The following is a 14,427-nucleotide window of genomic DNA, read 5'->3' on the forward strand; positions in this document are numbered from 1 at the left end:
GCAGGTAGGTGCCTTTACATGAAGACATTTCTCTACTTGCAGGTTGTCTGTGATGTAAATCTTGAAAAGGGAAAAAATGTCTGCAACTGTTTCTGCAGATTCACATTATGCTCTTTTTGATAATCTTTCTGGGGAGTTTCTGTAATTCCAACTTCACAAGCGCATTACAGAAAAATACACAGATTCTGAATCATCAATATAAGTTTAAGTATGAATTGCAATTGAAAAGAAAGTAAATCTGTAGGTGCACAAAGAGTAATTATGTAGGTGTAATTTATATATTAAGATTTTAACAAAATAAAATTCCCCAATTTTAAATGTACCAGCACAAGTCTTTGGTATCTTTGTTCAATGACCCTCGTGCAGAAAAAATTAACCTGCTCCAACTTCTAGAGCATGAAATGCTGAGAAGCTTCAGTTGATGTTTTCTGTTTTGCAACATTTATAGTGTTTTCCATCATGGGCTTTCAGCTCTCCATGATAAAAGCTTCCAATTTTCACTCTTGTGCACACTCATCCCACATGCTGGCTAAAATCTTCTCCTCAACTACAGCCCTTCTATGGTGTTTACATATAAAGATTATTTTGGGGCTTTCTTGTATCTTTACTTTTCCCATAATGCACCAAAACAGACTGCAGCTGTAGATCATTATATTTCATGTCAAAAATGTCTTTGAATATATTTTAGTGGGCCCTTTGATTATAATATGTTGCATATTCTGATAAGGGTTTCATTTTGTTGTCTTCAACAACACACATCCACTGGCAGGTTAACAATTACAGCGTTGTGTTGTGCATACATGCAACGTTCAAAAACCCAAAGAAGTGAAAAAGTCAAAAAAATTATGAAATTCTTTTTTTTCTTAATATCTTTGCTCAGTATGAAAAGCAAGAGCGGCACAGTCCATTTTTCTCTTTTCTTCAAATTTGATTGAAGAATTACGTCCAGCATTTCATGCAAAATTACAAGGACGTGAATTTACGAATCAAAACACATGTACGTTTTTTAAAATTTGATTAAACCCTTAGTATTGCAAGTTGAATTTGATTATTTTACAAAGCCATTGCTTCCCCGATGATACAGACCAAATAGAAATACACAATATAAAGTAATGTAGTGGAATACTGTGGAATAAAATATAGCTTTAAATTTAAATTATAAACATACAATAAAATACTGGAAAGTAAAGATTAAAGTAGGTAAATGGCAGCAGTATTTTGACATGTCTTTCTTATCTGACTGTGGAAATTATACATACTGTCTTATGATGATGTTAATCAGACCTTAAAGCCCATCTCTGACTGCCCTCAGGTGTCAAAGGTAGAGGGAGTGGCCTGGTGCTGTCAGTACCTCTGCTGGTCGTCATCATGACATCAGAGGCCCGCTCGACCCATCAGTGCTGCTGGCTCGGTTCACCTTCACCATACCAAACATGGCTCCAGCTGATGTGGGTGCTGCTGGTGAGTATTGGTCCATGCACGTGGGCCCAGCAGGGCACCCAGCCCCAGTCCATCAAAATCGAGGGTGACATCACCTTGGGTGGGCTGTTCCCTGTGCACTCCCGGGGACCTGCCGGGGTACCCTGTGGGGATGTCAAGAGAGAGAAGGGGATCCATCGATTGGAGGCCATGCTGTACGCCTTGGATCAGATCAACAGCGACCCGGACCTGCTGCCCAACATTACTCTGGGGGCACGGATCCTGGACACCTGCTCCAGAGACACCTACGCCCTGGAGCAGTCGCTCACCTTTGTGCAGGCTCTCATCCAGAAGGACACGTCAGATGTGCGCTGTTCAAACGGAGAGCCTCCCATCATCCCAAAACCAGAGAGGGTGGTCGGAGTGATCGGGGCATCTGGCAGCTCGGTGTCCATCATGGTGGCCAATGTGCTCAGATTGTTTGCCGTGAGTTTTCTTTCCCTTCCTGTATTTATTGATCACATATTGGAAAGATATTTTGGGACAGTTCCTCTTTTCAGTAAGTTAATCCAGAAAAAGGCCTTAGTCCATGATTTCTTTTTCTTTAATCTATTCCCAAAGGAGGATACAGAGACACATGAGCTAAGCAAGCATTCACCACCTTGGGGTTGGGATCTCCTTGTGGGCCCTTAGGTGAATTCTAAAATGATTAGAGGAATAAAAACCATCTAAAAAATTACACCTAATTATGATAAAAATACAAACAAACACAATATTAGGCATTCCAATTTCTTTAAAAAGAATTGCATAAATACCATACAACCTAAAATAAAAATCTCTAGATTCTTTTATGTCTTCATATCTTATAATCCTTCAAATATAATGAGTGATTAGGGGTAATTATTGGTATTGCTTTGTTTTAAGGGGTCACAAGAGTTAGTCTAAGACTTTCCAACTCAGAGTCAGCTGAAACTGCATTTGCCAAAACGATGATAAAACATTGTTAATATTTTGTATGTTTAGTAATGAACATCTTTCAGTGAAATCAGTGACAAGCTGAGTGCAGAAACTGGACTTCCCATGTGTCTGAACACACACAGACACAGGTGGACTGAGACTCAAACTAGCGGAACTTTTATTTTCACCTTCACTGAGCACTGATCTAGCTAAAGTGCACAGGTGCAAACAAAGGTGTCATTCACTGTAAGTCTGCTCTCAGATGATGAATGGGACCTTCATGAAATTTTCACTGTTATACTGTTTGTATTCTTCTGCGTGAGCATGGTTTAAATTTAGTTGCAGTTTTCTTATGAGTTTTACAAATCTAGTTCACAGATGTAATAACATAAAATCATTGACATGCACCATCTTGTTTCTGCTGTACAGACACACATTCTGCACATATTTAACCTGCTTTGATTTTGAAACACATCATTTAAAACAAATTATTTGACAGAGCTTCTGTGTTGATTGCAGGTTAACTTCACAGGACTCAAAATCCATTGTTAGGGTTAACCTCTGCAGGCTAATCCCTTTTATGTGTTCAGTGTACAGGTTTTTCTTTTGACAGATGATGACCTTTGATAATTGATTACACTGCTTATAGCGATGATGGGACACTGAGTCTGCGTAAATCCCACATCATGTCATGTTGTCATCCACTTACTGACATAGTCTGCCAGAAATCTAGAAACATGCAATAATAAACCCAAGTCTGGATCAGATTGGCCAAATTACTTTTTACATAAAAAAAAGTTCAACTTGCTCAGTGCTTCTCTCTGGAGCTTTCTTTACAGTGAGGATGTTGAGAGCCAAGGAAAGGCAGCTTGCATTCAGGCAGATGTTAACTACAGAATTATAGATCCCAACCTCCACTAAGCCCCTCTCAGCAGCTCAGGACCCTGGGCTGAAAATAGAGCATCAGGGCAGCGGATGACATTGGTTCTGGGATAACAGCGACTTGCAGCGTGGACGGTGTGGAGTAGATTTAGCTAAATGGTGTGTTTCCTCCTGCTCTCCATATGTGCTGCTCTCCGGACCGTGGATGTTTCTCGACTCATGTTAACTTTACATTAAACATCTGCTCTCAGAGAGAGCTAGAGGTGCTTTAGCATCCACCGTACATACTCTCATCAATCGGCTATATTTCTCAATAAGTGGAAGCTGAAGCTGTAGGTCAATTTATATCATCGGCAGTTATCCCTGTTGCAGTTTATGAAGTTTGAATTTTGTATTATATTCAATGGATCAGGTTGAAAATGGATTATCTCAAGCAAGTAAAGACTTTTTACACAGAGAATACTTAATATTAATACTTAGAAAACCTTAAAGAAATGGTCATGTGTAGCTGATTATTATTATTATATATTATTATTATCGATTAGTGCTGACAGATTAGAGACTGATTGTTTAAACATCTTAAATTTAAGGACTTTCTGATTTTCTCTTTTTCATCACTGTAAATCAAATATATTTAAATTTATAATCACTGATTAGACAAAATAAGCAATTTGTAACCATAATTTTAATTTTTTTTTAGACATTTTATAGATTTAAAAAAATATTGATGAATAATAATAATAACAATAATAATAAGTCTATTCAGCATAACCCAATACTAAATAGCACACTCTGAATGAAGTCAAATTTTCCAACGTTTGTTCAGCTTCCATCCCTTCAGCATTTTATACTTTAGCCATTTATCATTTTCTAACACCCCACTCTCCAGGCTCAGTTTTTCGTAACTATATCTGTATACCAGCATCTGCTCACTCTCATGTTTAACATTTAGTTACGTTTAATCAGGCCATTATGTCAGGGCAAAGGCACGATCATGTTTCCTTGGCCTGGATCCCAGAATATCCGCTATCTATCTATTTACCGACACTGAGAAGAGTTCAGCAGCGCCGGATTGTAAGTGGATACGTGTAACTGATACGGCTCATTGATTTGACAAAGTGAATTGGTGCAGATGCTTCTGCAGGATTAATTTGGAGAGGATTACGTGTTTCCTTGTTCGTTACCAATTTGTATCTAAACAACTGTATCACCTCGCTCTCACCTGGCACTGAGACATAGTCTCTGGACACTATGTCACATGTCAGACGGCAGACTCGTCAAATACTGATGGAAGAGGTTTTTTTTTGTTGAGAACTTTCACCACTGGTGGACGACGTGCTCTGTAACGTGGAGGCTGTCCAGTCAATTCGAGTTTGATGGGGGTGAAACACAGGAGCAAATTGAAGCTGCACGTGGCCATCAGAATTAAATATATTGTATGGCTTACAGCTGAGAAATGCTAGCCTTTTTCCAGTCTCTTGATCTCTGTCTCTCCCTCTGTGCTTAACGTAATTTGACTAAAACCCCTATAATCCTTCCAGATAATCTGTGAAATGGTTCTCTCGCTCCTATCTCCTTCTCCCTTCACTACCCCTTGTGTCTACCTTTCTCTCCCCGTCCCCTTCAGAGGGCCCGGCGTTAAGCCATGCTGGGGGACCGGCATTAGCAGGGTCAGGGTTGAGGCTATCGACATAAACTGTGTCATTAAAGAAGTAGCACACCAGTAAATTAATCTTCTCATCCATTTTCCCCCAAACAAATGCTTTTACAGCTGTGGTTCATGACATCTGTATTTCACGGTGACGTTTTATTCACAACGCAGACCAGGCCTGAGCGAACTGTGAACATGCCTCAGTTCTGAGAATTATTGAGAACACAAACACTTTCAGAGATAAACGCTCTCCATGACACTACAATTTTGGTGTTTTAATGCACTGCAACTTGTCAGTATTAATGTGGAGTCCTCTGTTTGACACTGTTAGGGTTTTGTTAGTGAGTAAGTGGTGCATCATCCTCTGACATGGGTCACTGCCTCTTCTAGTCATTCTTTTTACCTTTTGTATCACATACTGGCCTTATAGTCAGAGATGCTCATCTTTTCCACTTGACCTGACCCTTTCGTCAGCACTCACCCATCCGTATGTCTCAGATCCCCCAGATCAGCTATGCCTCCACTGCTCCCGAGCTGAGCGACAACAGCCGCTATGAGTTCTTCTCCCGTGTGGTGCCTCCGGACTCCTACCAGGCCCAGGCCATGGTGGACATCGTCAAAGCCATGGGCTGGAACTACGTCTCCACCCTGGCCTCCGAGGGCAATTATGGAGAGAGTGGTGTGGACGCCTTCCTTCAGATATCCAGAGAAGCAGGTTGTGTGCCTTTCTGTATAAATATGAATTCACTGCCAAGACAATAAGGGATTCGTCATCAAGCAGTGTTTATTTGAACACCAAAATTTGAAAAGAAAAAATTTAATACGCAAGGACTATCAGTGCAAACAGAAGTCAGCAACTCATATGGGTTTGAAAGATCAAATTATATAACTAGAGCTCAGATTTCATATAATTGAACATACACATATTGTACAGCCAAGAATGACAGTGCTGGACAGTTCACTGTTACAGTAGCAAGTTGTTTTTAGTCATGCTAGCCAGGCTGTTAATCCAACATGTTGGTCCCAAACGAAATATCTTGCTATGACAATAAATATTGACATTTCAGTCATTAATGGTTTCCAGAGGATGAATCTTAATTACCTTTTTGATTCCCTTACTTTGCCTCTTGCTCATGGTTATAAGTAAAATTACTTGATGACTGTTAAATTGCTCTTCTCTCATGTAAATGGTAAATGGACTGTACTTAGAGAGCGCTATTCTAGTCTTCGCACCACTTAAGCGCTTTTACACATCAAATTCACCCATTCACACACTGATGGCAGAGGCTGCTACACTTAGTGCCCAACTGTCAATCACTCATCACATTCACACAGCGATGGCTATGCCACCAGGAGCAGTGTCTTGCCCAAGGACACTTTGACATGTAGACTGAGAGAGCTGGGAATTGAACCACCAACAAATGATAGCACTCTGACACACACAACCCAAAGCTGCTGGTTTGGCTATAGGCTCGTCAAGGGTTTAACTCGGTCTAATAATTTGTTATACTTGGTTCACAGCATCATTTCTTTGTTAAGACATTCGTCCCAGTTTCAGCACTGGCTAAGATCTGATGGTCTTCTGGAAAACCAAGAGTTGCCTATAGGCTAGAGCCATGCTAGGAGTTCATTAGGCACAGTGGTGCTTTGGGCTAACGGTAACCATCTTAGTTTTGCCTGTTAGAATGGTAACACTTTCTTATTAGGCTTGTGGGAATGTCATTAAGGCAGAAAAAAAGGTTGTACACTAATGCAAGTATTCCCCATGTCTCTGACACAGGTGGGCTGTGTATTGCACAGTCCATAAAGATTCCCAGAGAGCCCAGACCAGGGGAGTTTGAAAAGATCATCAAGAGACTAATGGAGACCTCTAATGCTCGTGGAGTCATCATCTTTGCCAACGAGGACGACATCAAGTGAGTGAAGCTCTATGGCATGTTATGTTAGAGAATGTTAAAATGTGCACAATTTAATTGTTTTATATTTAATTGTCAAGCCTCCTCTATGATGATCACACTTAGCATGTAGCAGAGGAGTAAAGTAGAAAGTGTGTGATGAAGCAAAATCTTTCCTCTTTCAGACGGGTGTTGCAGGCTGCCAAAAAAGCCAACCTGACAGGCCACTTCCTGTTTGTTGGCTCTGACAGTTGGGGGGCCAAAAACTCCCCCATTCAGGACCAGGAGGAGGTGGCTGAGGGTGCTGTCACCATCCTGCCTAAAAGAGCCTCTATTGATGGTGGGTGCATTTATTCCATCAAAATACGACATCTCCCTCTAACAAACTGATGGCAAAGGAATATATAGAATAGCCTTTGACTTATGCATGACGTTGATAGATGAGTCTAATATCAATGCAACAAGTAAAGGAAATGACTGACGACAAGATATTTCTGTCAATAAAAAATGAATGAAGACATTGCCATATTTCATTGTGGAAAAATTAGATTTTTTTGGGCTGATTTAATAAAAATATGATTATTAATATAGTTATATTAATATATCAATCTGAGTAATATGGTTTCAAAGCATGAAGCATCTGGTTTCTTAAACGTTTTAGGGTTCGACCAGTACTTTACTTCAAGATCGCTAGAAAACAACAGAAGAAACATCTGGTTTGCAGAATTCTGGGAGGATGACTTCAAGTGCAAACTAACGCGCCCTGGTATAAAGTATGAACTTGGCAGAAGAAAATGTACAGGTGAGCAGGCTATAGTTGATGGAAGTCTTTGAAAATGAAACTACATTTTACCTTGTTCTGTCTTTGGGATTATTTTTGCTGCATTGACACTTTTTGTTGGTTAGGTGAGGAAAGAATCAGTCGAGATTCTCAGTACGAGCAGGAGGGCAAGGTGCAGTTTGTAATAGATGCTGTGTACGCCATGGCCCACGCCTTACACAGCATGCACCTGGACCTATGTCCTGGCTCCATGGGTGTCTGCGAGAAGATGGACCCTGTGGAAGGACGAATGCTTCTTCAATACATCCGTTCTGTCAACTTCAATGGTAAGCTTATGACTTTCAGTCTGTTTTCTTCCTATCTAAAGCAGTTCGTTGCATCAGATTCAAAAGTTTTATTTCAATGTAATAATCTGTTTGATATTGGATAAGAAATTCTATTCGGAGATGTATTCCTGCAAAACTGTTTCTTTACCACTGCTGCTCTCCATCACTGCAGAAGTTGTGAAAAGACACATTTAAAAAAAGAAAAAATCTGTAGAAGGAAGGTCAGCCTCGGGAGCCTTGAGATGTTCGGCTAATGTACCTAGTTACAGAACACAGCAAACTTCTTCTGAGCATGTCCCTTCCCTAGGGCTGCCTCCTTGGTCTTCTTTAATACACGACGCTCTTGCTTTTCATCCTCGTCTTTCATAAAAAAGCCACAGTTTGGAAAAAGGGAAAAAAAAGTGTTCTGTGAAAGCATCCTATTTATTGCTCTCGTCTTGTTGGTTGACCTTGGCTTGTATGGAAGATTTTCTGATTGAGCGCCTGCGGGGACCTTAGACGAACATTCAATCACGTTAGGGCAACAGAGCAAAGTGCACTGGAAGACTGTACACGTGGAGTAGAGCCTTCACTAAAGAGCATCCTGCACTCAGCTTTTACATGACTGCACAAGACTGAAGAAAGCAAACACAAGCTGTATTCAACACTGTGTGGGTGTTTTCTCTGCCACTAAAGATGGAGATGCATGTCTCTAGAAAGATTGAATTCCTTCTCTCCTCTGATTCCCTTCTTTGCTTTCTTGATGGCACACAGGTCATTAAAACTCTGTTTCTATCAAACAGGTAGCGCAGGAACTGGAGTGATGTTCAATGAGAACGGAGATGCTCCTGGTCGTTATGACATCTTCCAGTACCAACTGTCCAATGTCAGCAACCCTGGCTACAAGGATATTGGCCAGTGGACAAACCACCTCCGACTCAATGTAAAACATTTGATCCATTTGAGGCACAGCTTCTACAATTAGTTCAATATTTTTTTTAAATTGATACCACTGTTATGTCTGTAGGCTAACTGTGAAGCTAGAGCCAGAAGATAAGACTGGTAGTAGAGGAACACCGCTAGCCTGGCTCTGTCTATAGGTTAAATAAAATCTGATTACCAGCAACTTAAAGCTCAAATATTAATGTTATATCTCTTAAATCTGTGGAAAATCTAGCAATTCTTTGTTTCGTGGCTAAATGCTAAGCTGAGCTAATACCTATGTAACATTCTCTAATATAACTGCTATACCTACAGAATAACAGAGATATTTGTCTTCTCAGCGAAAACTTGCATAAGAAGCTTTTTTCAAGAAATGCATCAATGTGCCAAGTTCCGTCATGACTTAGATTATGGTAAGGGAAGACACTGTTTGGTTGTCCTGTTTTTCGGTTAAATTAACTCGTACATTTGAAGAGCCTCTAAGCATGGCCTGAACCTGCAGTTCAAAATGTGGTGCAGGCACTAGAACAGTTGAATGTTCAACTCAGGTTTCAGGAGCTTTGCTTTTAGCCCCTCGATCACATTTTCGGATTTAACATTTAAAATACAATTCTGGTAATACTGGAAGAGAGGGGGAAGAGGAACCAACATGGACAAGATCACGGACCTTCTGAAACCAGCTAGCCAAAATGCCTGATTTGCAAGATATCCAGTGTGAGAGCCGGATTGTTGGCCTTCCAGACAATTAATCAAGCCTGGCATGTTAGATAACACTGATGTGGCAGAAATTTTGTCCCGAGTCTTTAATTAGTCTTGGACAACCAATAAGTGGAGTCAGGCTCCAAATAGTGTCGGCCCCACTGAATAAAAATGTTTAGCCTTTTACATCATTTTAGCCAGTGCTTTTACTTTAAGTTCAATAACACAATGTTGTCTTAACATCCACACTAGGCTGAGGAGATGCAGTGGTCTGGCGGTGACCGTAAGATCCCAGAGTCAGTGTGCAGTTTCCCCTGCGAGTCTGGAGAAAGGAAAAAGATGGTGAAAGGTGTTCCCTGCTGCTGGCACTGCGAGCTCTGCGATGGCTACCAGTACTTGCTGGATGAATTCTCCTGCGACATGTGCCCCTTCGACATGAGGCCCTTAAAGAATCGTACAGGCTGCCGGCCCACGCCCATCATTAAGCTGGAGTGGAGTTCTCCTTGGGCCATCATCCCCGTCTTCCTGGCAATCCTGGGCATCCTGGCCACCACTGGAGTCATCGTCACCTTCATCCGCTTCAACGACACACCCATCGTTCGGGCCTCCGGCAGAGAGCTCAGCTACGTGTTGCTGACAGGCATCTTCCTAATCTACCTCATTACTTTCCTCATGATAGCTGAGCCCAGCGTGGCTGTGTGCGCCTTTCGGAGGCTGCTGTTGGGGCTTGGCATGTGTATCAGCTACTCTGCAATGCTCACCAAGACCAACCGCATCTACCGAATCTTCGAACAGGGCAAGAAGTCGGTCACGCCCCCTAAATTCATCAGTCCAACCTCTCAGCTGATTATCACCTTTATACTCATCTCAGTGCAGGTAAGCACGTGGATTCCTTATTCACAAACACCACCTAGGTCCTTTATAGCACTCTAACTAATGCTCCTTGCTCTGCAGATACTCGCAGTGTTCATCTGGTTTGGTGTTATGCCCCCTCACACCATTATTGACTACGAGGAGCAGAAACCCCCAAACCCAGAGTTCGCCCGTGGAGTGCTGAAGTGTGATATGTCCGATCTATCCCTGATCTTGTGTCTGAGCTACAGTATTGTACTGATGATCACCTGCACTGTGTATGCCATCAAGAGCAGAGGAGTTCCTGAAACCTTCAACGAGGCCAAACCCATCGGCTTCACCATGTACACCACCTGCATCATCTGGCTGGCATTCGTACCAATCTTCTTTGGGACAGCACAGTCTACTGAGAAGGTGGGACATTTCACCTTTTTACAAGCATTACAGGTCACTTCTGATGATGGAGGTACTATTTTAGTCTTACTCCACTACATTTCAGAGGGAAATACATTTGTTACATTAAAGATCAAGATTTTGCTTACAAAATGACCAACTTCTTTATGAGGAATTTACAGACTGAACAACACAGCGGTATATAAAATACTTTTTAAATAAACAAGTGCCACCTCGGCTGCAAGGTGGTCACCTCACAGCGAGAAGGTTCGAACCGTTGTTGGGATGAAGTGGGCCTTTCTGTGTGGAGTTAGCATGTTATCCCCATGCAAGCGTGGGTTCCCTCCCAGTACTCTGGCTTTCTCCAACAGTCCAAAGACATGCTCATTAGGTTCATTGGTGACTCTAAATTGTCCATAGGTGTGGGCGTGAGCGTGAAAGGTTGTCTGTCTCTTTCATAGACTGTATAAAAAGATGGACGACATGACAACTCCCTAAAAGTGAAGCCAAAACATTTCGGGCGCCCCCTGCTGACTGGCTGCAGTATAGGTCATAAAGCCTGCCTCCTCCATGTTAACAGGTGGGACATGAGTCAAACTATAAAATCAAAATACATGTCCAATACATTTTTCTCAGACATGGTTTCAGTCATTATAGCTAGTTATTATCATGCTGATTTACGTCCACGTGTTCATTTTTCTGACAAGTTTATTTTTAATTAGTTATTTGATGCTGTCAAAATGATGATTGACAGCACTGTTGACAAATTCGGCTCCTGCAGCCAATCAGTTCCGGGTGAGCAGAGCGGAGGACGATCCGCGAGTGGAAACCTAACTAAAACAATCACTACAGTCATTGAAGTTTCCATACCGTGAACGTTAACCTCAGACTAACACAGAGAAGCTATTCTGCTGTTATACACGCCGGCGTGCGGGATCCTTGCTGTTTTTTTGGTAAGTTAAGTGTTTGTTTGGGTTAGCGGAAGTAGCTACAGCCGCTTCACTCGCCGATCCCTACTGCGCAGTCTCTGGCTCCATATGACGTAGCCATCGCAAGATGGCAGCGCCTATCACAGGGGCTATTTTGGCATCAATTTCTTACAATGGGAGCAGGTGGAGACGCATTGTCCACCTATATATACAGTCATTGGTCTCTATGTGTCAGCCCTGTGATTGACTGGCGATCAGTCCAAGGTGTACCCCACCTCTCAACCAATGACAGCTGGGATTGGCTCCAGCCCCCCCATGACCCTGAACATCCTGTTCAGGGTCATGGGGGGGCTGGAGCCAATCGGTAGCCAAGCGGTATACATAATGGATGGATGAATTGTGCCACCTCAGCTGAACCACAAAAAATGCTGCTTACACATTAATGCATCAGTTATAATTAATGATAAAATGCCACAGTGCTCTGCTGTATGTATTGCTGGTATGTGTCATTTGGAGGCGTCAGTCAATCTGTCCAGGAAATGCCGTTTAAAATAAGCCAAGATGGCTATACTGGCACATTTACAGTAGTGTCTATAAATCTGGACTGCCCCTGTAACTCTTAACTATATTTATCAATTAATGAATATTTAATAGCTGACTTACAGGGGGGCTTGTGTGAATGCCGGATGGAGTATATTTTGTAGCGTGCTTTATAAACCTAAAAATACATTGCATCCAAATAGATTCCATATTATTTTCTATAAAACATCAGAGAAAAGTGAAATAAAGTCCATCACAACTTATCACAGCCCAAAGTTGTGTTTTCAAAGTACTTGTTTTATCTGATGAACAATTCAAAGTCAAAGTCAAAGTCTGCATGTTCTGTTTATTACATAAGATAAAGAAGAGCAGCAAAATATTCACAGTTGTGGGGGTAGATCTAGTCATGCCAAAAGAACTATAAAGACGGCGGAAAATTCCTACTCTCTTCATTCTGCCTTTATTAATGAGAAAGTTAATTCCTACACCTACTTTGCAATAATTTTTTTAAAACATGATTTGCTTTGTGGTTTTAATCCACCAAGTGATAAACTACTGAAATCTAAACGAACCTCAGAAGATTTACTTCACTAATTAACACCACTCTTTGCTGTAGGTCCTATTTATTAATGGGAGTATTTTCATTGATCTGTTGAATCAGAATTATGCAATACACAATAACTGTAAGAGAGTAAATGAATCCCTCAGATGTTCAGAGGGAAATCTGAGTTTGTTGCCTGTCATATCGCATTTGCTTCCTTCTGTACTCACAGGACATCCTGCCTGCACTGTACTGACTACTGAGTTTAATTTAGCTTGTGGGCTCTTTCTGCCGTCACAAAGTCCGAGACTGTTGGGGGAATATTTGAAAAACAGAGATATGCTTTGACTAATAGAGAGCTGTATTATGAATCAGCCAGGCTGAAACAATTAAAGCCTGAGGTGCTTTCAAAGTCTTTTCACCTCCTCCGAATGGAAATGAAGTGAATTAAGAAAAGGGGGGAGGGAGAGAAAGGAGGTCAGATGAGCTGAGGGATGGTAGGGACCCCTCGTAGACCAATTCAGCCATCCCATTCAATTAATCATCACTTAGAAAAGAGCTAAATATAGACACTGACTTTTGTCTGGCCTTTGGGCTGTTATCCTTCCATCATGTGTAAGACCACGTGTGGGAAGAGAGATTTACCTGCTTGACGTCTGTATTTACATATGGAAGAACCATTCACTGTTGTTGAATCAGTGTCTCTGCTCGCCTCGGGCCCACCGCATGAATGTAATCCACTATGTGCTCATAAATCAGCACAGCTCCTTTTATAAATGGAGAGGTCACTGTGAGAATTGGATAAAAGGCATGATAGAGATGATAAAGGGAACTATATGTGCATCAGCATGAGATACCAAGATGTGTTAAGCCGCTGAGGATAGTGTACAATTTATGACTTATTTATGGCACAAATATATCTTATTTATGGCACATATGGCCTGATTTATTTATGACCTGTACCATTTGCTGGAATAATGAGTTCATAATTTATTGGAGGCAGATCTCAGGAGAAGTCACTTCACATTATTACTGTTGGATTTGCAATAAGAGGAAGAACAGTCAGGAGTAGACATGGTCAAAGCCCATAAATAGAGCCTCCATTCCTGACTACATATACCGGGTCATAAATCATTCATCAGGGGAAAAACACTGCCTCCTGTGCTTTGAGATGAAAATTGTAAAGACTGCATTGTGACAACCTATGAAATGACATACAGTATATTCTCTTGAACCTGTGCAAGATCATATAATCAATTATTAACTGCATACTTATGGATTTCAAACAAATGTGCAGCGGTTAATTGATAATCTGCTCAATAATGTGGCCAGAGGTGTGTGTATAGGATTATAGGATGACCTACTACTCTCTGTTGCAGATGTTCATTCAGACCACCACCCTGACAGTGTCCATGAGCCTGAGCGCCACCGTGTCCCTGGGCATGCTCTACATCCCCAAAGTCTATGTCATCATCTTCCATCCTGAGCAGAATGTCCAGAAGAGAAAGCGCAGCTTCAAAGCTGTGGTCCAGGCAGCCACCGTGTCCACACATCTGTCACAGAAGTCCAACGACAAACAGAACGGAGAGTCCAAGATCGAGCCAGACAGATCACAGTGAAACTAATTAAACCAGGTCCATG

General features: G+C 41.5%; 1 protein-coding gene across 2 annotated transcripts; it reads left to right on the top strand.

The window, feature by feature from the left end:
• Positions 1–1,368: 1,368 nt before the first annotated feature.
• grm6b (glutamate receptor, metabotropic 6b) lies at positions 1,369–14,405 on the top strand. Of its 2 annotated transcripts, none has more exons than XM_069677698.1 (10): positions 1,369–1,905; positions 5,408–5,627; positions 6,690–6,825; positions 6,990–7,144; positions 7,466–7,606; positions 7,711–7,911; positions 8,694–8,833; positions 9,784–10,407; positions 10,486–10,797; positions 14,166–14,405. In XM_069677698.1, exons 1-10 carry the CDS (start codon positions 1,369–1,371, stop codon positions 14,403–14,405), a joined length of 2,706 nt encoding a protein of 901 aa, XP_069533799.1. The 2 variants fall into 2 exon arrangements, with proteins under 2 accessions (XP_069533799.1, XP_069533800.1); XM_069677699.1 differs by having other exon boundaries at positions 5,408–5,624.
• The last annotated feature ends 22 nt before the right edge of the window (positions 14,406–14,427 follow it).

Source organism: Semicossyphus pulcher, unplaced genomic scaffold, assembly GCF_022749685.1.
Source record: "Semicossyphus pulcher isolate SPU_LCO1_2020_fin unplaced genomic scaffold, fSemPul1.0.p SCAF_3, whole genome shotgun sequence".
Lineage (NCBI taxonomy): Eukaryota > Metazoa > Chordata > Actinopteri > Labriformes > Labridae > Semicossyphus > Semicossyphus pulcher.

Coding starts and splice junctions, on each gene's coding strand:
- grm6b (XM_069677698.1), top strand. CDS start 1,369: ATGACATCAGAGGCCCGCTCGACCCATCAGTGCTGCTGGCTCGGTTCA. Junction 7,912..8,693: donor CCGTTCTGTCAACTTCAATG/GTAAGCTTATGA, acceptor TCTATCAAACAG/GTAGCGCAGGAACTGGAGTG. Junction 8,834..9,783: donor CAAACCACCTCCGACTCAAT/GTAAAACATTTG, acceptor CATCCACACTAG/GCTGAGGAGATGCAGTGGTC.